Source organism: Leuresthes tenuis, unplaced genomic scaffold (assembly GCF_036924035.1).
Source record: "Leuresthes tenuis unplaced genomic scaffold, fLeuTen1.0.hap1 SCAF_8, whole genome shotgun sequence".
Lineage (NCBI taxonomy): Eukaryota > Metazoa > Chordata > Actinopteri > Atheriniformes > Atherinopsidae > Leuresthes > Leuresthes tenuis.
The window spans coordinates 33,581,689-33,606,092 of NW_027325362.1; the positions used below are offsets into that span (position 1 = coordinate 33,581,689).

Below are 24,404 nucleotides of genomic sequence, written 5' to 3' on the forward strand. Positions count from 1 at the left end.
ACCTTCTTGCCAAACTAGGGAACCTAGTTCATTCACACCGGTTAATGCTAACTGTGCAGTTGCACCAGGGCTGCATTTCCATTTTTTAACTTACAGGTCAGATATGGCCAGCATGATATTCCCTGATGTTTGTGTTCAGCTTTCCAGCGCTCAGCATTACGTAGGTGAAATAGACGGAAACTCCACTTCTCTCCTTCACAGAGAGCATCTGTTGTTAACAAGCGCTGCGGTACCTCCACCTTTGCTTTTGCTGCGGTTCCTGAAGTCTCTGTCGGTAGAGCGCTGTTGTATGAGCTCCTGTAACCTCGTCTCAGTGAAACACATTTGTAATATTCCTGCTGTATCCATAAGCACTCCAAGCCCCTTCATTTAACTTGGCAGTATCTCACACTCCAGCCGCACACTGGGGAAAGATATCTCAACAAAACACACAACCAGATGGGAGATGCTGCAATGTGTTGCCACACATTCTGGAATAAATGGGTTAATGGGTCCAGTGTAGGCTGTAAGGCATCTCATGGCTGTCAGATGATACTGGGAGGTCCAGCGTTCTGCCTTTGTTCTGATTCGACAGCATTATTTTGAAGTCTGGCTGGTGGATAAACTTTTGAAGTATATTTTAAAACTCATGCCATATTTGTATCGTATTACATTGTCCTGAGCGTCTCATCTCCTCATAAAATGATCTCTCAACCTGTTTTTTTTACAAAAAACGTTTTATTATCTGTACAGTTTCACGGTTTGTGTTGTTTTTCAGTTATTTAGTTTGTTTGGCTCTTTTCTGATACATCTGCTTAACAGATAGCACAGGTTCCGGTTTTCTTATTCCTTTTTTCTGTGTCCTCTTTCATCCTCATATTTAGATTTTCAGCCTTTTATTTTCATGTGTACTGGTGAAAAATGTTTGTAGAAGTGGAACAATCTGATGATCAGTATTAAAAAGGCAGATTAGGAGTGTGATGAAACCACCCATAAAAACAACCGATGGAAACTTAATCTGAAATATTTGGAGTAAATGTTTAAAATGAGGGGGCTGCACAGTGGTGTGGTGGTCAGCAGCGTCGCCTCACAGCAGAGGTTCCAGGTTCAACTCCCGGCTGGTTCTTTCTGTGTGGAGTCTGCATGTTCTCCTCGTGTATGCGTGGGTTCTCTCTGGGTACTCCGGCTTCCTCCCACCGTCCAAAAACATGCTGTCAGGTTAACTGGAGACTCTAAATTGTCCTTAGGTGTGAGTGTGAGTGTGTGTGGTTGTTTGTCTCGTTTGTCTCTGTGTGGCCCCGTGATGGACTGGCGACCTGTCCAGGGTGTACTCTGCCTCTCGCCCAATGACCGCTGGGATAGACTCCAGCCCCCCCGCGACCCTGAGTTGGAATAAGCGGGTATAGAAAATGGATGGATGTTTAAAACAAAGTAACTTTCTGTACAAATGTCATTTTCTGAATCCATCTGTTACTGTAACTGTCATGTCTGCTGGACATCGAACCCTCATCCTAAATGCAGACCAAAAGCAGCACTGCTACACACGTTTTTCCACCAAATGTAAAATGATTGCCATTACACAGATTCTAAATGGGGATTTATCTATGTTTGATAAAATATTGAAGCCTGTATTAATGATTTCCACTGAAAACTGAACGTATCAGCCAGTGTTGACGTTTCTAAACCTGGACTCCACTTGTCTTGGTGAATTACAGCAATCCATTAGGCTATTTGTAAGTTTGTAAGAATAGAACTTCCCTCTGAATCTGTTCGTGCACTAGACTGCACAACAGCTCTTCACAATTTTTCAACAGTGATCACAAGCAGCCCATTAGATGTAGCACAACAAATACTGCTCCCTAATCCTATGTGTTTTTGTCCACATCTGTTCTTAGATTGACGATAAGGAGTTTGACATTCCTCAAGTGGATACACCTCCCACGCTGGAAAGCATCCTTAGTCAGGTCAAGGACAAAGTTTTCATCTTTTCCATCTTGTACTTTGACTCAGACACTGTAGCATTAAATGGTGTGTTAAAGGGATATTCTGTGACAGAAATAAAAAAACAAGTCTCGATTCTTTTGAAGTGGGGTTATGTGAAGCACTTGTGAGCAGTCTTAACCGCAGTAAGCTGCACTCGGAGCGCGTTCTCTTTAGAAAATCAAAGATGAATTGGGATGGAGAGCTAAACTAAGAGCGCTCAGAACAGGGCCACAGAAGAGCAAAGATTCAGCATCTCAAAGAACCTGAACCTCAGAAATTTCATGGCACTTAAAGCAAAAGGGTTTACCTTTGAGTTAAGATCCACAGAATGGTGTCTGCTTGAACTCCACTGAAACTTGAGAGGATTGTTTTTTATCCCTGGTCTGAGCAGCGGTTAGCTGGGCTCCCCAGTCAGGCATCTTTTCTAATTCTCTAAACGGAGAGCACGCTGACTGCCGTCTACTGCAGCTCAGATGCTGATGACTCACAGGTTCTTCACACATTCCCACTTCAAAAACAAGATGAAAGCAAGCAAAACAAAAAGCTTGTGCACAGTGCTAGGTTGCACAAAGTAAGAGTTAGAATTGTATTTTTTTAAGATTCTGAAGGATACTGTGATTCCACCATGTCTGGCTGCAGTCCATCCTGGAAAGTCACCAGACCATCACATGGCTTACGGAGACACTGATGACTGTGCATGCTCACATCAATGTACAATTCTGAATCCCCAGCTAACCAAACATGCACGTCTTTGGTCTGTGGGAACCAGAGACAATCCAAGGAGGCACAGTTAGAACATGCAAACATTTGAACTTGTAGTCATCCTGCTGAGAGGCAACAGCCAATCCCCACATCACTGTGCTGTCCTGAGGTTTCAGCTGTGAATATGAAGCTTTATTTGATTATTATATAATCTATTAAGTGGTTTGCAAGATTAGCAAAACTGTGCTGAGGAAGTGACATGTATTTCTGGTCAGCAGCTGCCAGGCACTGTTGCATATGTGGTCAGCTGTTGTAAATCCCCAACTACAAGTGAGCTTGCTTTTATTGTGCACACTGCAGCTGACCTGTGTGTTTCATTGCTGTGTGTTGCAGATGGAGGATGAGGAGGATCCATTTGTTTTGGAGGACACTTGCATACTAAACACAGACAACATGGATGCTCATTCCTGTGACACCTCCTCCCTGGCCAGCTCTGACAGTGGAGACCCAGCATATCTTAAACGGCATGAACGCACACATGCTCTAAACTTAGTGCTCTACACTTAGTGCTCTACACTTAGTGCTCTGCTCTTAGTGCTCTACTCTTAGTGCTCTACACTTAGTGCTCTGCACTTAGTGCTCTACTCTTAGTGCTCTACTCTTAGTGCTCTGCACTTAGTGCTCTACTCTTAGTGCTCTGCACTTAGTGCTCTACTCTTAGTGCTCTGCTCTTTGTGCTCTACTCTTAGTGCTCTGCACTTAGTGCTCTACTCTTAGTGCTCTACACTTAGTGCTCTACTCTTAGTGCTCTACTCTTAGTGCTCTACTCTTAGTGCTCTGCACTTAGTGCTCTGCTCTTAGTGCTCTGCACTTAGTGCTCTACTCTTAGTGCTCTGCACTTAGTGCTCTACTCTTAGTGCTCTGCACTTAGTGCTCTACTCTTAGTGCTCTACACTTAGTGCTCTACACTTAGTGCTCTACTCTTAGTGCTCTACACTTAGTGCTCTACTCTTAGTGCTCTACACTTAGTGCTCTACACTTAGTGCTCTACTCTTAGTGCTCTGCACTTAGTGCTCTACTCTTAGTGCTCTGCACTTAGTGCTCTACTCTTAGTGCTCTACACTTAGTGCTCTACACTTAGTGCTCTACTCTTAGTGCTCTACTCTTAGTGCTCTGCTCTTTGTGCTCTACTCTTAGTGCTCTGCACTTAGTGCTCTGCACTTAGTGCTCTACTCTTAGTGCTCTACACTTAGTGCTCTACTCTTAGTGCTCTACTCTTAGTGCTCTACTCTTAGTGCTCTGCACTTAGTGCTCTACTCTTAGTGCTCTGCACTTAGTGCTCTACTCTTAGTGCTCTACACTTAGTGCTCTACACTTAGTGCTCTACTCTTAGTGCTCTACACTTAGTGCTCTACACTTAGTGCTCTACTCTTAGTGCTCTGCACTTAGTGCTCTACACTTAGTGCTCTACACTTAGTGCTCTACTCTTAGTGCTCTACACTTAGTGCTCTACTCTTAGTGCTCTACACTTAGTGCTCTACTCTTAGTGCTCTACACTTAGTGCTCTACTCTTAGTGCTCTGCACTTAGTGCTCTACTCTTAGTGCTCTACTCTTAGTGCTCTGCACTTAGTGCTCTACTCTTAGTGCTCTACACTTAGTGCTCTACTCTTAGTGCTCTACACTTAGTGCTCTACACTTAGTGCTCTACTCTTAGTGCTCTGCACTTAGTGCTCTACTCTTAGTGCTCTACTCTTAGTGCTCTACACTTAGTGCTCTACTCTTAGTGCTCTACACTTAGTGCTCTACTCTTAGTGCTCTACTCTTAGTGCTCTACACTTAGTGCTCTACTCTTAGTGCTCTACTCTTAGTGCTCTACTCTTAGTGCTCTGCACTTAGTGCTCTGCACTTAGTGCTCTACTCTTAGTGCTCTGCACTTAGTGCTCTACTCTTAGTGCTCTACTCTTAGTGCTCTGCACTTAGTGCTCTGCACTTAGTGCTCTACTCTTAGTGCTCTGCACTTAGTGCTCTACTCTTAGTGCTCTACACTTAGTGCTCTACACTTAGTGCTCTACTCTTAGTGCTCTACACTTAGTGCTCTACACTTAGTGCTCTACTCTTAGTGCTCTGCACTTAGTGCTCTACACTTAGTGCTCTACACTTAGTGCTCTACTCTTAGTGCTCTACACTTAGTGCTCTACTCTTAGTGCTCTACACTTAGTGCTCTACTCTTAGTGCTCTACACTTAGTGCTCTACTCTTAGTGCTCTGCACTTAGTGCTCTACTCTTAGTGCTCTACTCTTAGTGCTCTGCACTTAGTGCTCTACTCTTAGTGCTCTACACTTAGTGCTCTACTCTTAGTGCTATACACTTAGTGCTCTACACTTAGTGCTCTACTCTTAGTGCTCTGCACTTAGTGCTCTACTCTTAGTGCTCTACTCTTAGTGCTCTACACTTAGTGCTCTACTCTTAGTGCTCTACTCTTAGTGCTCTACTCTTAGTGCTCTACTAGTTCTCCAAATCTGCAGAAGAATGAACTAATGCAAGCCTAAGTTATAATTGTAAAGTTGTTCTCTTGAAAGGTGACCACCAACCAAACAAATGCCTCTTATTGTTTGCATGTGCAAGTAAACCGAATGTGTGTCTTTTTGCTACTGTGTCTGTTGGATGTGTGCATTGTTTTGACATGTTTAATGTGTCTTTCTGTGGATTAAATGAAGAAAGAGGAAGACACTGGATCCGAATACAGCAGTTCATGGGTCAGTTCTTCGACTCAGCCAGCTGAAGGGCATCTCTGCACAGATTGTTGCTGCTGCTGTAAGTCTCTTCTCTTTTTCATAATTCACAACCCTACCCTTTACCTAAAGCTAATTTAAATCTGAACCTAGAATTTGTCCACAAAACACAGAAACATGTATACTTACACACACCTTATGAAAGTACAGAAACGCACAAAGACAAGACCAAATAAAAAAAATCTGACTTGTGTCTTTACTCAGGACAAAGTGGATGCTGGACTGCCTACTGCAATAGTAAGTATTAGTTTTTACAACCAACAGTTCAACTCAACAAGCAGAGGTAACAGTAAGTAGTTTAAGGGCAAATTCATGGACATGATTTATTCAGGCAGTTTCACAACTGGCTTGATACTACAAAGAGAAGATTGAAGATTCTACTGTTGACATTTTGCTTAACAGTAAATGATGAACAAACAGGAAGTGGGAGGGAGACGATGCTTCACATTCAGGAGTTTTCAAATAAGTCAAGTTATTTTTTACCTGAAATGGCATCCTGATGGAGAAACAGCAAGAAAATGTGGGAGTTAGGACAGCTTTGTGAAATCTTGTGAAGTGAGGACGCAGCATGAATGGAAAGCATTTGATATGTTTTTTCATGTCTACACCAGACCCTCTGCTGATTTCCTCCAGTGTGTCCTAAGCAGATTTTTTTGTATGTGTGTGTGTTCAGACGATGGCAGGTGTAATTGCTGTGGGAACATCTCATGGTCTGGCTCTGGTCTTTGGTGAGTCTAATCAGGACCACCCTATTCTGCATTTTGCATGCTTACAGTGTTATTAAGAATGTGTTCATTTAAAACTTTTTATGATGTTTTAGCTGTTTTAAACAAAGCCAATTCCATTTTCTGGTGTATTTACTGTCATATTTTAAATGTATTACTTTTTTTTCACAAGCTTATAGAATTCCCTGAGGTGGTAATGAAATGTCTGTGACTCTGAGACAGTTCAGCAGCCCCTTTATTTTCATTGATTTACACCTTTATTCAAGCAAGCCTTTTCATGGTTTGGAGTGAACCACTGGATCTCCCCACTTCATCAGGGTCTGCTTCTTTTCAGATTGGTAGTACTTTCTGTATTTCCTCAAATACAGATGGAGGATTAATACTATTATTAATGCTATTACTAATAATATAACCTGAGAGCTGAGACCACACAACAAAGTGCTTTTAAAAAGAAAATCTTTTAGTGCAGCACCACTGCTGGCTGGTTGATAGCGTCATTCGGGACTCGTGTCATAATTCCTCAATGATGCATCTTCTCCTTAAACGCTGCAGTTCTCTGCGTTTTGTCTACATTTTTGTTGTTAAACTGCTGCTAATGTTTCTAATATTTCACCAATGTTTGGTTTTGTAATGGCTATAACAGTACTGTACTGATGGTGCATTCAGTGACAAATTCAAAATCAGAGTTTAGTAAGTAAAGAGCATTATTAACTCATTTGATTCCAGAGTTAGTGAACTAATGTTTTTTTTTTTAAACCATAAGATGTCTCTTTTAATGTTGTGTGCCTGTTGATGCACAAAACCTCGTGAACATCAGATTAGGGTAAATAGGGTAAGATGTAGCTTCTGATAATACTGTTATTGAAGTGTCATACACAATCTTTTCTGCTTAAGACAATACCACCGCATAGGAACTAGATTGGATTTAGTACTTTACTGTCATTGCACATGTCACATGTACAGGCAACGATATACAGATTGGATCTAACCAGCAGTAACTGCAGGATGATATGATATATACAGAAGTGCAGGTATATAATATACAGAAATATGTGTGTGCAGGAATGTACAGTGGGCTATGACTTCATGGTATGTATAACTAACCAGTGTGTACAGTGGTGCAGATTGTGATTATTACTGGGAAAATATGCAATAGGCTCCTGTAGCACCTCCCAGAGGGCAGGAGGGGGGTGGCACCTGATGTCGTGTGCTCACCTGAGACAACATTTCTTATATATGTCCTCAGTTGCAGGAAGTGAGGCTCCAGCAATGCGCTAAGCAGCATTCACTACCTGCTGCAGCACCTTTCTGCAGCAGGTGTAGGGGATGCGTTCCCATACCAGACTCTAATACAGTTGGTAAGGGTGCTCTCTGAGGATGTCTGAGGTGAGGTGGTTCTTCCTCAGAATCCTCAGGAAGAAGAGGCGCTGGTGAGCCTTCTTAACCAGGTTGGAGCAGTATGTTGTCCAGGAGAGATCCTGTGACACCTGGGTCCCCAGGAAGTTGAAGTGGGACACACACTCCACCACCACACCTTTGATATGGATAGGCCAGTGTGTGCAAACTTAGTAATGGTCTTACTAAAAACCATGTACAGGTCTGCAGTCGGGAGGGAGGGAGTAAGTAGGGGAACAAACTTGTTCAGCCTTCTGGTACGCCGGTGTTTAGGGTGGCAATGGACGAGCAGTGCTGGTAGGGGGGAGGCAGGATGTGCAAGGACTTGCTGCTCGAAACACTTTGTGATGAAGGGAGTGAGTTCTACTGGGTGGTGGTCATTGAGACATGTTGGAGTGGATTGTTTCGGTACTACAGTACTACGATTTAAGCCAATTAGATGACTGAAAACTGTATGGCCTTCCAGTTCAAAGTTTAGTTCTAGTGTTAAAAATACGTCTGTTTCTCCATTCTATAGTCTCTCTGGGGGTCGGGTGCGATGTGAGCTGGGTAGCGGCCGAAGGCAGAGGCCTTGGCGGTCTGATCCTCGGCTACTGAAGCTAGCTCTTGGGACGTGGAATGTCACCTCTCTGTTGGGGAAGGAGCCGGAGCTGGTGCGCGAGGCTGAGCGGTTCCGGCTAGATATAGTCGGACTCACCTCGACGCACGGCTTGGGCTCTGGAACCAGTCCTCTTGAGAGGGGTTGGACTCTCTTCCACTCTGGAGTTGCCCGTGGTGAGAGGCGCAGAGCAGGTGTGGGCATACTTATTGCCCCCCGGCTGTGTGCCAGTACATTGGGGTTTACCCCAGTGAACGAGAGGGTAGCCTCCCTCCGCCTTCGGGTGGGGGGACGAGTCCTGACTGTTGTTTGTGCCTATGCGCCAAACAGCAGTTCAGAGTACCCACCCTTTTTGGAGTCTCTGGGGGAGGCACTGGAGAATGCTCCTACCGGAGACTCCCTCGTTCTGCTGGGGGACTTCAATGCTCACGTGGGCAATGACAGTGAGACCTGGAGGGGTGTGATTGGGAGGAACGGCCCCCCCGATCTGAACCAGAGTGGTGTTATGTTGTTGGACTTCTGTGCTGGTCATGGACTGTCCATAACGAACACCATGTTCAGACATAAGGGTGTCCATATGTGCACTTGGCACCAGGACACCCTTGGCCGCAGTTCGATGATCGACTTTGTGGTTGTATCATCGGACTTGCGGCCGTATGTCCTGGACACTCGGGTGAAGAGAGGGGCGGAGCTGTCAACTGATCACCACCTGGTGGTGAGTTGGCTCCGCTGGTGGGGGAGGATGCCGATCAGACCTGGCAGGCCCAAACGTATTGTGAGGGTCTGCTGGGAGCGTTTGTCAGAATCCCCCGTCAGAAGGAGCTTTAACTCCCACCTCCGACAGAGCTTCAACCATATCCCGGGGGAGGTGGGGGACATTGAGTCCGAATGGGCCATGTTCCGTGACTCCATTGCCGAGGCAGCTGATCGGAGTTGTGGCCGTAAGGTGGTCGGTGCCTGTCGTGGCGGCAACCCTCGAACCTGCTGGTGGACACCAGTGGTGAGGGAAGCCGTCAAGCTGAAGAAGGAGTCCTATCGGGCCTTTTTGGCCAGTGGGACCCTGGAAGCAGCTGATAGGTACCGACAGGCCAGACGGGCTGCGGCTTCGGCGGTTGCTGAGGCAAAAACTCGGGCCTGGGAGGAGTTCGGTGAGACCATGGAGAACGATTTCCGGACGGCCTCGAAGAGATTCTGGTCCACCATCCGGCGTCTCAGGGGGGGGAAGCGGCTCACAGTCAACACTGTTTACAGTGGGGACGGGGCTTTGCTGACCTCAACTAGGGATGTTGTGAGTCGGTGGGGGGAGTACTTCGAGGAACTCCTCAATCCTACCAACACGTGCTCGGAAGAGGCAGAGTCGGAGAGCTCGGAGACGGGGCCTCCCATTTCTGGGGCTGAGGTTGCCGAGGTGGTCAAAAAGCTCCTCGGTGGCAAGGCCCCGGGGGTGGATGAGGTCCGTCCTGAGTTTCTCAAGGCTCTGGATGTTGTAGGGCTGTCTTGGCTGACACGCCTCTGCAGCATCGCGTGGACATCGGGGACAGTGCCTCTGGACTGGCAGATTGGGGTGGTGGTCCCCCTCTTTAAAAAGGGGGACCGGAGGGTGTGTTCCAACTATAGGGGTATCACACTCCTCAGCCTCCCTGGTAAGGTCTATTCGGGGGTATTGGAGAGGAGGATCCGTCGGATAATCGAGCCTCGGATTCAGGAGATGCAGTGTGGCTTTCGTCCTGGCCGTGGAACAGTGGACCAGCTCTATACCCTCGGCAGGATCCTGGAGGGTGCATGGGAGTTCGCCCAACCAGTCTACATGTGTTTTGTGGACTTGGAGAAAGCGTTCGACCGTGTCCCTCGTGGAGTCCTGTGGGGGGTGCTCCGGGAATATGGAGTGCCGGACCCCTTGATAGGGTCCGTTCGGTCTCTGTATGACCGGTGCCAGAGTTTGGTCCGCATTGCCGGCAGTAAGTCGGATACGTTTCCGGTGAGAGTTGGACTCCGTCAGGGCTGCCCTTTGTCACCGATTCTGTTCCTAACTTTTATGGACAGAATTTCTAGGCGCAGCCAGGGCGTTGAGGGTGTCCGATTTGGCGACCTCAGAATCGGGTCTCTGCTTTTTGCAGATGATGTGGTTCTGTTAGCGTCGTCAGGCCGTGACCTTCAGCTCTCACTGGAGCGATTCGCAGCCGAGTGTGAAGCGGCTGGGATGAGAATCAGCACCTCCAAATCCGAGACTATGGTTCTCAGCCGGAAAAGGGTGGAATGCTCTCTCCGGGTCGGGAATGAGATCCTTCCCCAAGTGGAGGAGTTCAAGTATCTCGGGGTCTTGTTCACGAGTGAGGGACGAATGGAGCGGGAGATTGACGGGCGGATCGGTGCGGCGTCTGCAGTGTTGCGGGCTCTGCACCGACCCGTCGTTGTGAAGAGGGAGCTGAGCCAGAAGGCGAAGCTCTCTACCTACTGGTCAATCTACGTTCCCATCCTCACCTATGGTCACGAGTTGTGGGTAGTGACCGAAAGAACAAGATCGCGAATACAAGCGGCCGAAATGGGTTTCCTCCGCAGGGTGTCTGGGCTCTCCCTTAGAGATAGGGTGAGAAGCTCAGTCATCCGGGAGGGGCTCGGAGTAGAACCGCTGCTCCTCCGCATTGAGAGGAGTCAGATGAGGTGGCTCGGGCATCTGGTTAGGATGCCCCCTGGGCGCCTCCCTGGGGAGGTGTTCCGGGCACGTCCCACTGGGAGGAGACCCCGGGGAAGACCCAGGACACGCTGGAGAGACTATGTCTCTCGGCTGGCCTGGGAACGCCTCGGGGTCCCCCCGGAAGAGCTGGAGGAAGTGGCCGGGGACAGAGACGTCTGGGTTTCTCTGCTCAAGCTGCTGCCCCCGCGACCCGACCCCCGGATAAGCGGCAGATGATGGATGGATGGATAGTCTCTCTAAACACATATTTGTTCAGAGAGGTCTGAAAGATACATTAGTAATATGCAGACCAAGGCTAACAACAATTATCACAATTATGGATATACGCTTAAAACAGACCATAGTGACAATATTAAATTGTGTATATATATGAGTAAAGAACTAAAATGCATGTCATCCCCTAACTCAAGGGAACACACAGGAAAAATGGATTGATAAATTAGCTAAAGGTTGCCATTCAGATCTCTCATTAATTTATTATTTTAGATTAGATACTCTATGTCAGTGATCACTAGATGGAAATGTGGCTCCATGGTAAAAATCACAAATTTTTTTCTAACTTCCTAATTCTTTATTGTACGGTCTGGTAAGTCGTGTCAAAATTAAGCTCTGGATCTAAATAAAAACCTTAAATGACCCATACAAAGATAATTAGCATATTTAACGTAGTGTCAATAATCCAGATGAAAATTAAACCTGAGGAGAATGGTCCCTTTTGGTTTCTTTTTGTGGTCCTCTCGGCAGGAGATAAGGTAGGGGATAGGGAAGGTCCGCCTTTTGTCACCTTGTTCTCCCCTTTAGAGAAAATGTAGTGTCAAGGAATCCATAATTTACCATTTTTTTTCAAGGAGGGAGAAACATTTGGTGCATCCTAAACCCACACCCCTCTTTATATTTCAGTTGGTTCTTTCAGGCTGATAGGCTGATAGGATATAACTCTGTTGGTCTGGTTAGCACCAGGTTGTTAATGTCCTCACAGACGCGTTTATGGCAGGGAGGCAAACCATCTCAGAGAATAAAGGCCAATTTAAAGTGAGGTAGTGTCTATCCTTTCTCAGGCTGGTGAAGTTCCAACATCATGTCCCCAAATCCACATGTGAATCTCGGGTGTCGCTCAGTGCAGGGTTTTACACTGAAATCACTACAAACATCTGTGTTTGGATGTCCCAAAGTCAAATTGGGAGATGCCTCCAAAGGTGTGTGACTCCCAGATCCAGACTGATAAGCAGATGATGGCTGACTATTATGGTGGTCGACAAATTACAGAAGAAGGCAGAAATGTTGCAATTGACAACGACACCAAGAAGAAGGAACACGATACGCTCCAGTTGAAAAGATGGCGCAGTGAAGTTAACAGTGGTGCCAGTGGTAGTCTGAGCACTGGGCTGTGAAACCCAAACTGGGAGAGTGGCTCCAACAAGCATCAGGAACAGCGTCAGAGATCTCTGCCCAGACGAGCGCAGTTAGGAACAGCTAAGATGCTGCATAGAACCTTCGGTTGCCTCTGGTACACGACCTGAGCTTGACCGCCCTCTTGGCACACCGCTTACCCTACGGGGAGTAAACTGATGAAAAAATGGTGCTGTTGACACCATTTTAATTGCCCAACACTGTGTCCCTAAATTGTAATGCTTCTGTTCTTTGTATAGATTTTTCTGTCATAATATCTGGCGATGCTGGATGTTGTGTCGACTGTGTTTGAGATGGTTGTGTTCTCCACATTAACCATTAGATGTCAGTAATGAAGTGTTTGCATTGCATCAACCCGACACATCGAGAAGAGCTCTGTCTTGAGAAATTGGGAAAAACTGGGCAAAAGTTGCTGAAACATGGTAATTTTTCTGAAAATGGCCCACTTGATATTTTTATGTTCTTGTTAGTGAAACAACATGACTTTGATCTATAACCTTTAGTAGGAGGAGAGTGTGACTAACGAAAATAACACAACATGAAATTGTTTTACTGGTTCCCACAGACACAAAGTGTCTTTGGTTTTGACTTAAATTTGATTTAGATTTCAGCTAAATTGACTTATGTCTCTTTATACTGCTGACATAACGATGGCCTGGGCAGGGAAAGGTATGGCCATTCCTGTTCAGTCATGCTTTTATTTTCTTAATTTTATTTCTACGTGGCTGTTTTTATGCAGTTCCCATTATTTCAGAGCATGCGCTGTGCTTTTCTTTTCTTTTCTTTTCTTTTCTTTTCTTTTCTTTTCTTTTCTTTTCTTTTTATTGATTTATGTATTGTTATTTCTTCACATGGTTCCAGTGTGTATTGTTACTGATAAGCTGTTTGATTCTGTTATTCTTTTGTTGAGCTTGTGGCCTTTTTTTTTTTTTTTTTTCAAAGTTTTTTCCCCTGTTTTCTACTTCAGACACCAACCAGGCTCTGCGGCTCTGTCTGGGTTCCAAGACAACGGGTGCAGAGTTTGGAGCTATTTCTGCCCTCAGCATCAACCATGATTGCTCACGACTCCTCTGTGGGTTTGCTAAAGGACAGGTAAAAATTCCACATAAAATGACTGCTTTTTTGAGTCAGTGTGTATTTGAGTTTGATAAATTCAAAAGGGTGGAAAAAGGTTAGTCCACTCGGTGGTGGACAGTACTGGAATGCGTCATGTTGATGTTTTGCCTTGTTGGGCATGGAAGGATCAAACAAGATGGCATGTAAAAACTGGCATGTGTAGTGTGGAAAGAATCATAAGAGCTCGAGTAAGGGCAACTGGATTTCTTCTTGTTGCCTTTATTTAAGCTCTTATGATTTCCATGACCTGGATGACTGAGATCCTGTGCCTCCCATGGGATCAGATGCAAATAAATAGGCAATTTGAATAATTCTGTGGATGACCAGAAAATTAACTGTGAGTCCTTAAGTGACAACAGCACCTGTTCTTAGCGAGCTTTAACCACAGTGTTGGAAATACAACTGCTACCTGGTGCTAAATACAATACCTTTGAATACCACGCCATCTTGGTAACTGCACCGGTCAAAACCCTGCCCACCAGGACAACTCGTGACTTTCTAAATGAACTAGACACCTTGCTCTCTTCTATCCTGGAGCATGACTGTCCCATAATTGTCCTTGGTGACATGAACATCCACCTTGACAGTCCTAACTCTTCTGATTTTCTGACACTAATGCACTCGTTTGAGCTACAACTGCTCAGCAGTCCTCCGACTCATAAAGCTGGCAAAGTGCTAGATCTCGTTTTCTCAAGAAACTGTGCCACAGAGGCCCTGTCTGTCACACCTCTGCATTTTTCTGACCACTATTTCATTCAGTTCAGAGTGAGTCTCCCGAGAAGACCATCTGCTTCTACCCCCTTCCGCCGCAATCTTCGCAACCTGTCGCCCACCCGCTTCTCCTCCGTTGTTGCCTCCGCTCTTCCAACCTCCAGCACATTCTTCTCCCTTCAGGTTAATGATGCCACGGAGTCCCTTTGCTCTACTCTGAGCTTATCTCTGGATAGTCTGTGTCCTCTATCCACCAAACCCGCGCGATCCTCCCAGTCTCACCCCTGGCTTAATGATACTCATGAGTGTTGCGCACCAATCTCAGAGCTGCCGAAAGGAAATGGTAAAAGTCAAAAGATCCTGAAGATCTAGCAAAACTCCTGGCGCTACGGTCATCATTCACATCCAGTGTTACTGATGCGAAAAAGTCTTTCTACATCAACAAGATTCATAGTGCTACTGACACCCGGAAACTTTTTTCCACCTTCAAAACTCTACTTAATCCTCCGGCACCTGCTACCAGTCTAACAGCAGACACCTTTGCCTCATTTTTTTTCTGACAAAGTGGCAGCTGTAAGCAAACAGTTTACCAAACCTGGTACCACAAAATCTGCATGCAGAAGTCCTACTGCATCATTTTCCTCATTTACCCTTCTCGCTCAGAGCAGTGTGTCTAAACTTCTCACATCTAGCCGTCCTACTACATGCCCGCTGGACCCCGTCCCTACTAATCTTCTCCAATCCATTGCTCCTACTGTAACTGCCGCAGTCACGCATGTGATTAATGCTTCACTGACATCGGGCACATTTCCTACCACATTCAAGCAAGCTCAGGTTACACCGCTGCTCAAGAAACCTTCCCTCCCTCCAACTCATGTGGAGAATTATCAGCCGGTCTCTCTCCTCCCGTTTCTGTCTAAAATCATTGAAAGGGCGGTTTTTAAGCAGGTCACCGATTACCTCTCACATAACAACCTCCTTGACCCAAACCAATCTGGGTTTAAAAGTGGACACTCCACTGAAAGGGCTCAGTTGGCTGTGACAGAAGCCTTAAAAGAAGCCAGAGCGACAGCTAAGTCCTCTGTACTTATCCTGCTCGACTTATCAGCTGCATTTGACACTGTCAACCACAGTATCCTTTTGTCCATACTCTCCATCATGGGCATCACAGGGAGAGCACACTCCTGGTTTGAATCATACCTCACTGGTCGGTCTTTCAAAGTATCCTGGCTTGGTCACACTTCTGCAGCGCACCACCTTGCCACAGGGGTCCCCCAAGGTTCAATACTGTGACCTCTTCTCTTTGCCATATACACCACCTAACCGGGACAGATCATCCGATCACATGGCTTCTCATACCAATGTTATGCTGATGATACCCAGCTCTATCTGTCATTCCCACCTGACGACCACACGGTCTCAGCACGAATCTCAGACTGTCTCTCTGACATATCAACATGGATGAAAGCCCATCATCTCCAACTTAACCTCCCAAAAACTGAACTGCTTGTCTTCCCAGCCAAACCAACCATACACCACAGCATCTGCATCCAAACTGAATCCCTATCTCTTGCTCCATCAAAGGTTGCTAGAAACTTGGGTGTCATGATTGATGACCAACTAACCTTCAAAGATCACGTTACCTCGGTTGCTCGTTCATGCCGCTTCGCATTGCTAAACATAAGAAAGATCAGACCATACCTAACACAACATGCCACCCAGCTCCTGGTGCAGGCCATGGTCATCTCCCGCCTTGACTACTGCAATGCTCTCCTAACTGGTCTCCCACCCTGTGCTGTGAAACCTCTGCAGATGGTCCAGAACGCGGCGGCGCGTCTGGTCTTCCATCAGCCTAAAAGAGCACACGTCACCCCTCTGTTCATTGAACTTCACTGGCTACCCTTAGCCGCCCGCATCAAATTCAAGTCACTGATGTTAGCCTACAAAGTGCTTAATGGAGCGGCTCCCATCTACTTGAATGCTCTTGCAAAGGCTTATGTCCCAACTGGGTCCCTCCGTTGGTCCCAGGATTGTCGTCTAGCAGCTCCTACACCACGCCTAAGACAATCCAAACTCTGTTCATGTGTCGTCCCACGATGGTGGAATGACCTACCGAGCGCTACCAGAACAGGGGCGTCCCTGTCTATCTTCAAGAAGCTCTTGAAAACCCAGCTCTTCAGAGAGCATCTCCTATCCCAGCACTTACCTTGTACTTCCCCACCCCCTCTATCTCTGCACTTTATCTTTCTGCACTTCCTTCTATGCCTGCATCCTATCTCTACTCTGTCACCTCTGACAGAGTTGGACTCCTGAGTTCCTTCTATATAGTTTATTGTTAGCTTTTTATATAGCTTGTTATATCTTCATTTGTAAGTCGCTTTGGATAAAAGCGTCTGCTAAATATATAAACATAAACATACATAAACATAATTGACAAATAAAGTTGAGAGGGGGATTAAATCAGGAATTTATAGTACAAATGTAGAGCTATGCGAGTCTGTTAGAAAGTCTCAGGGTGGAACAAAACTTAGGGCATTGTGTCAACCCATTCACTTATATGTTACATGTCAGAGAGCTGTTCTCGGATCGATATCCGCTTGATCCAAAGTAAAACTTCCAGCGACAGGCAGAAAACTTTCTAATACAGAGCTCTTGTCAACCCCAGGGTCAGAATAATTATTTGGGATTCTCCTGCAGCTTGAGTCAGGAGAAGCCCAAAGAACTTATTGTAGAAAGAAGAATGTTCAAACTGAATTGTATAATACTTTATTAATCCCAAAGGAAAATTTGATTTTGGAAAAAAATAAGAAAAATGGACAGTCAATATAAAGTGTCAGGTTATAGATTCCACTCGGGGGGCACAAGATGACACGGGCTGGAAAAAATCCCTATCAACACTGTTCTCCAGCATGTTTCTCCGCACAGATGTTATGCTGCTGATCTCTCACCAGCTGTATTCACCAGCATACATGTCACTGGGCAGCCTTTGTCTGCAAGCTTTTCTTTTCTTTTCTTTTTGCCATTTTCACAGCTACATCCAGGCTGCCTCTACAGGTCACCTACATATTGCAGTTTGCAAACATGTAGTGTTAATTTCTGAAGACGTGCACTAACAACTGTCCAAACACACACAATATGCAAGGCAGCCACGACTAACACGAATATCCAGAACTGAAAGCAAGTATATTCCTGCCTTAGGATGACGGTCTGTGCCAGGCCTCTTTTAATATATCATGATCTGAAGATTTGTTTGAAAGGGCTTTTGAAAGCTGAGGCCTAAGACTGCCTAACACTTTTCAGCCTCTGCTGGAACCAAAAACATTCGATAAAAATGGTTTGAAACTATTTGCGTCTATTGTAAATGAGTGACCTTTCATTCATGCTTATCACTGTTTTTTAGAACATCTCATTTTTCATTTGTTTTGGCAATGCTTCAGACTCTAAATGTAAAAGGATATTGTTATTTGTTTTTTCTTTTTGTTAATGCTGAACCTGGAAATCATTACGTCATGATTTTAACATGTTGAATATTGGATGCATATATTGCTTCAGGTCAATATGGGTGAAGCTGAAATGCTTTTGCCTTTTTACTGTATATTATTAATTATCACATGTTCATTTAGCTATGTTTGGCTTTGTTTGATATTAGTAAACCTATATTAGGACTGCAATGTTATCATTTCATCACAAAAATGATTTCAATTTCAATTTTATTCATATGTAAGATACATCTTCTAGATGCCCTTGTCTGTGATGTTCCTGGGGTCATCAGGTGTTTCACTACCAGGCACCCTCACCCCAGTAAGGTTGATCGTGCCTATACTAGCGTCCCAGTAGTAACCACCCACAAGTGAACCCTCTAAATTCAAAGCCATCTAATGACTTTCTCTGCAGCTTTGCTCACAGACTGAATGGTCCTCATCTTTGCAGCTCCTCTAATGTCTAGTTAATTAAGGGTTTTGGACAGTGAACATCATGTGAAACCCACACAGCCAACCTTTATGTGTTCCCCCTGCAGTGTTCCCTCTGCACTTTTCTGCTCGATTCTCATTTGCTTCCTCCATACGCTCTTCCCAGTACTGTTAGTTCCAGCACGATCACTTATTTTGTCACCTCTGAGATAATCCTATTTGGCCACATTATGGGGCCGTGGGGACCAGTTGGGGGATCTCTTGCATTGAGATCAGGTCTTCTGGGGGCTGCGGCGGAAAGCGCACAGTTTCTCTCATATCTCCTCCGGGAGGGATGCTTGCTGACGACGTTTGTCCCCGACCCTCTCCCATGCAGTGGTGAGGGGTCCTGGTGTTGGACCAGGCGATTCGCTGGTTGTCCACGGCTTCTCTTGCGTAGTTAGAGATCCTGGGTCCACCGTTCAAAAACACCATAAGCTTCTCCTTAAGCACTCCTTATTCCTTCATACTCTGTTCTTTTCGTAACTATCTCTGTCTGCTAGATGTGGTCAAAATAAACTCTCCAAGCAGATAACAGGATCTGTTCCTGAGTTTAATACTCCTGAAAGTTAATTACTATGGACCTTGGTGGGACATCCCGAGATGGTCACGAGCTCAGAGCTCGGTGGTAGCGCTGTATTTTAAGAGTGGGCTTGTCTTGTGGATTTAGTTTTGCTATGACTGAGTCTCCAAGTCTGTTACTTTTGTTTGCAGGGATTCCTCTGTCTGATTCAATTGTTGGAGCAATTCTTCCAGGTGGAGATTATGCTCCTCTGGATTGGCTACATGCTGTTAGGCTTCCTCGACTCGTCTTGTTGTGTTTCTCAAGTCCCCCCTGATGTCACCCAGGGCCTGGTTAATCTTGTCTCTGAGTTCAGTCAGCTCCTTCTTCACATCATCTCTCAATGTAGACTTGATAAAGTTCAGATCACTCTTTACGTTGGAGCAAATCGCCTTAATCTCTGTGTGAGTACTAGCTAGCAGGCTAGCTTCAGCGTGGTCAAGTCCAGCACGGCTAGGCGAGCTAGCATTAGGGTCCTCTTCGCTTTCTGAAAGCCTTTGCTGTTATTGGAAAGTTGATTGTAATTCCTATTTATCTGTCAGTGTCAAATACAATAGTACACCCAGCAACTCCTCACAAGGACCATGAACTTATTTGCTAGGGATCCAGTATTGTTAATTTATAATGTAAGAAACAAACCTCCTCCTCACCTGTCTCTGTTGATTGCTTTCTTATTCTGATTATTATTCGAACTGCTGAATGAAAATATTAACTTGGTGAAAATAACGTGGCAGACTCATCTCAGCCATTATCGTCAAGAAATAACACGTGTTGTCACATTCCCTTAACTTCAAACCTTGTTGCAGTACCTTGCAAATATTGATGTTCTACACAGTTTTTTTTTACCTATGGGAAAACTTCCAATATTGAAGGCATAGATTTGTTAAATTTTAAAATAGATATGATAAGGCCATGACAATGTGGCACTGATGATATTGAACAAAAAATTAAATAGTTTCATCTCACAGTTTCTTATATGTATGTCTGTGTCCATGAATAGATTACAATGTGGGATCTTGCCAATGGGAAGCTTCTTAGGACTATCACTGATGCCCATCCTCCCGGAACAGCTATACTGCATGTTAAGGTAAGTCATCCTCGCATACTGAATGGCATATCCCTCTCTCTGTCCACAGGTTTCTTTAAGAGCCGTCAGATGTAGAGGCGTTTGCCAAACAATCCAGCTTAGCGCGCTGTACATGTACATCAGCCTGACCTTATAAATAACCTACTGACTTCTTAGTCAGTTATAATTCAGAGCTTTATATGTCGGGAAGAATTTAAATTCTATTTGGAATTTGACATTTAGCTAATGAGGGAAATTAGGGATATCATGCAATTACAAAGAAGGCAGTCCTAGAAACCTGTTTTATATGTGTGTCAAATGATAAATTCTGGTCAAACTACATAACTATATCAACTATATAACTGGACAGATTCTCCCTGAAGCGCTCAGGTCCAAAGAGATCAACTTCAGTTTTGTCTGAATTTAAAAGCAGACAGTTCTGAGTCATCCAGGTCTTTATGTCTTTAAGACAGGCTTGTAGTCTGACCAACCTATTGGTTTCTTCTGGTTTCATAGATAAGTACAGCTGAGTATCATCAGCATAGCAATGGAAAATGATGCCATGCTGTCTAATAATGTTACCTAATGGAAGCATGTATAAAGTAAAAAGAATCGGTTTTATTTAATTCAATGTTCTTGGAACTAAAGAGAATACGTTTTTTTTATTTAATACTCAATACAATGTTTATGTAAAGTTCATTCTGATAATGAACAAACAATTAATAGACAATGAATACCAAAAGTAAGAGATTGAACAACAGTGTAAAATAAATGCTTACACAACAGTTCGGAACCATAACTGGATAATTCTACCCTATTTCTGTCCCCTTTTTCTTCCCTCTTTTTGTCTCTGTAGTTCACAGATGACCCAACTCTAGCAGTGTGCAACGACAGCGGAGGATCTGTATTTGAACTGGCTTTTAGGTAAATTGCTCTGCTGGCCAACCAAGGAGTCATCCATAAAGTTGACAGGAGTGTTACCATAAATTATCCATCTTGGCTCAATTGTACATCCATTTTAAAAAGGAAAGTACTACCTTCTCTTAGTTGGTGTTTTATTACTTTTGTTTTCAGGAGGGTGATGGGGATGCGGTCATGTGACTCTCGATGTCTCTTCAGTGGTTCTAAGGGGGAGGTGTGCTGTATTGAACCTTTGCGGGCTCCTCCGGACTTTAGAGATCATCCCATCACACATTTTTCTCTGCTGGCTATGGCTTCTCTTACCAAGGTACATAAACAGACACATTTCCATATAGGTGGAACTGCTTGATAAAGATCATTCAGATATGTGGAGTGGTTAGTCTGGAAAAACAGACTACCCCCCCAAACAGTGCACAGACTTTTTGAAGGGTAGGGGGCACTTTAGCACACGTTTTGCTCCCAAGAGGGCCCTTGAGGGCAGTTTAGCACACATTTTGGCTCCCAAGGGGGCACTTTAGCACGCGTTTTGGCTCCCAAAAGGGCACTTGAGGGCAGTTTAGCACACATTTTGGCTCCCAAGGGGGCACTTTAGCACGCGTTTTGGCTCCCAAGAGGGCACTTGAGGGCAGTTTAGCACACATTTTGGCTCCCAAGGGGGCACTTTAGCACGCGTTTTGGCTCCCAAGAGGGCACTTTAGCACTCGTTTTGGCTTCCAAGGGGGCACTTTAGCATGCGTTTTGGCTTTCAAGAGGCAGTTTAGCATGTGTTTTGGTTCCCGGGAGGGCACTTGAGGGCAGTTTAGCACACATTTTGTCTCCCAAGGAAGCACTTTAGCGCATATTTTTCAACAATTGGCCACAAGGGGGGGCATTCTGCCATGTGTACGCCACTGTCTACAACAATACCCACACTCACTTACACGCACACACCTAATGAATGAATAATACACAATATACATAAATAGTTAGGTACTTAAGAAACCATCAGAATGAATGACACACAGCTGGACCAGAACTTCTTACAGACAAATTCACCAAACAGCATGTACGAGACTCCAAAACATACGGAAGAAGGTCCTCTGGTCAGATGACACTGAAGTTAAACTTTTGGCCATCAAGGAAAAGGTCTGACACGAAGCCAACACCACTCAAAGAACATCATGGTGGTGGCAGCATCATGCTGTGGGGAGGTTTTTAACAGCAGGGACTGCGAAACTCTCTTCCACCGATTGGAGACAGGGTTCACCTTCCAGCAGGACAATGACTCCAAGCATCCTGCTAAAGCACCACTCGGTGGTTTAAGGGGAAATGTTTACATTTGTTGAATGTTTTAGTCAAAGCCCAGACCTCAATCAGACTGAGAATCTGTGGCATGACGTAAAGACTATTGTACACCAGCAGAACATATGAAACCTGAAGGAGCTGGAGCAGTCTTACTATGAAAAATGGACAGAAATCCCAGTGGTTGGATGTGGCGAGCTCATAGAGACGAACCCCGAGATTCTTACAGCTGGAACTAATGCAAAGGGGGGCTATACAAAGTACTGACCTTGGGGGGTGAATACATATGCATAAACCTTTTTTAATTTTTCCTCGAAATAAGTTCTCCTGGTAATTTGGACCAGACTATGGTGCAAAAGAAAACTTAAAAAAAAAAGCGGGGTTGTATACTTTCGCAAACCACTGTAGATTACAGCTGTTGTTATTGTTGTTGGAGACTAAATCATGACTAAAAAGAAAGTTTATTTTTGCATTTTGGATTTCTTAATCAGATCCTGGTCATTGGCCTCAAGCCCACACTCAACGTCTGGATGACTTTTCCCTACACCAAGGTTTGACTTTCTATTCGTTTGTCCTTTTTTCTTGTAAATGAAAGCATTTGGATATTTAGATAGAGCAATACTGAAATTAAAAGATTAATTCTATGTAAATTCCACATTCTGTATGAAGAATATCTGTTCTTGTATATTTCTAAATACATATCAAGAAGAGGTCATATCTGAAAATGAAAGGAACTATCAAAATGTGCACCGCTGTGGTATTTACAAATGCCAAGAACAGAATGATAATTACGAGTTCTCCTGGCAAGTGATAAGGAGGTATAAGAATTTTAGAAGTTTATTGAACTTGTCCTGTGTTGTAGAAATTATATCTCCTTCCTCAGAGGAGATGGGCAACATTAGATAGGAGCCTCCAACACTTGTCTTCTGAGCTTTTATTCAACCAAATACCTTATAAGATGATCTGAAGATAGCTGCCACTCCAAGTCCTGCTTGAAATGCTCTCAATAGGGTTAATTGATGAGATACTGAGAAAGATTCTCAAAAAATTATCCCAGTGTTGTTGGACAGACATCTACAGTAATGGATTTCATGATCACATTCTGTATAACATTAGGTTTTAAGTTCAAATGTGTAGGCAAACTTGAGTCGGCACAGAACACAGGAAAATTTCTTACAGGGTTCTTCATTCCGAGCAGTAAAATCTGATAAGGTAAGGCAAGGCAGGCAATTTTATTTGTATAGCGCATTTCATACACAAGTGCAACTCAATGTGCTTTACATAGCAGGAAAATAAATAACAGAATAAAAGGATGAAAGGATAAAAAGATAAAAATGTGCAAAGACACGTAAAACAAAGCAAGACAATAAAACCTTCTGTTAAATCTACTCAGCCGGAACCAGACATAGTGCAAGATAGAATTGATAAAATGCTTCGGTAAGAAAGGATAAGACAAGTAAAACAGAGATAATAAACACTCAAAAGTATCTGTAACTCTAACCATTGGCACCCATCATCACATTTAAAAGGCCTGACAAAACAAGTTTTGAGCCTTAATTTAAAAGTAGCAACATTTGGGGCACATCAAAGTGTTTCAGGGAGTTTGTTCCAGAAATTAGTAGCACAATGTCAGAATGATACTTTACCATTTTTTGTCTTTGGACTATAAACCGTTAGCAGTCCCTTTCCAGACGACCTAAGGGTTCTTGATGGTTGATAGGGAATAAGAAGATTTAGCAGGTATTTTGGGCCCAAACCATTTAGGGATTTGTAGACCAGCAAATTAATTTTAAATTCATCTCTCTCACACAGAGGGAGCCAGTGCAAAGATCTGAGAACTGGTGTGATGTGGTCGTATTTATTTATTTTTTTTGTGAGTACCCGTGCAGCTGCATTTTGAACACACGGATGTTTTTTTTTGGAAGGCCGGTATAAAGCCCATTGCAGTAGTCAAGTCTACTCGAGATAAAAGCATGGACAAGTTTTTCCAGGTCTGATGTAGATAGAAGACCTCTAATCCTTGCTATATTTTTAGGTGGTAAAATGCCGACTTGGTTTGTAAATTAATCTGGTTTTCAAAGTGTAAGTCAGCATCTAATATAACACCCAAGTTTCTGGCATGGCTTGTAGTCTGTAGTGATAGGGTTTTCAGATAAGCACTGACCTTAATTCTCTCATTTTTGATAGGACCAAAAACAATAACTTCTGTTTTGTTCTTGTTTAGCTGCAGGAAATTGTGGGACAGTCATTTATCAGTGACATACAGTGATAAAGGGAATCAATCGGTCTGTAGTCATCAGGAGAGAGGGCAATGTAAATTTGAGTATCATCTGCATAGGTAAGGTAGTTGACATTGTTTTCTCGCAAAAGTTTTCCTAAGGGAAGCATGTAAAGGTTAAATAAGAGAGGACCAAGGATTGATCCTTGAGGAACTCCACATAAATAAAATAAAATAGAACTTAGAATGTATTTGCAAAAAATTAAAAACATACTAAATGTAAATAAAGCAGTTCAGCA

General features: G+C 44.2%; 1 protein-coding gene across 2 annotated transcripts in view; it reads left to right on the forward strand.

The window, feature by feature from the left end:
* Positions 1–24,404, forward strand: part of vps8 (VPS8 subunit of CORVET complex) — a 68,117-nt gene that overhangs the window by 1,027 nt on the left and 42,686 nt on the right. The window contains exons 2-11 of one of the 2 annotated variants that reach the window (XM_072391547.1): positions 1,875–1,943; positions 3,058–3,188; positions 5,383–5,479; positions 5,662–5,694; positions 6,131–6,185; positions 13,248–13,372; positions 19,620–19,706; positions 20,542–20,609; positions 20,760–20,913; positions 22,379–22,438. In XM_072391547.1, coding sequence (XP_072247648.1) covers positions 1,875–1,943; positions 3,058–3,188; positions 5,383–5,479; positions 5,662–5,694; positions 6,131–6,185; positions 13,248–13,372; positions 19,620–19,706; positions 20,542–20,609; positions 20,760–20,913; positions 22,379–22,438 — 879 coding nt within the window. The remainder of the gene's footprint in view (positions 1–1,874; positions 1,944–3,057; positions 3,189–5,382; positions 5,480–5,661; positions 5,695–6,130; positions 6,186–13,247; positions 13,373–19,619; positions 19,707–20,541; positions 20,610–20,759; positions 20,914–22,378; positions 22,439–24,404) is intronic. The other variant, XM_072391548.1, reaches the window with a different exon arrangement.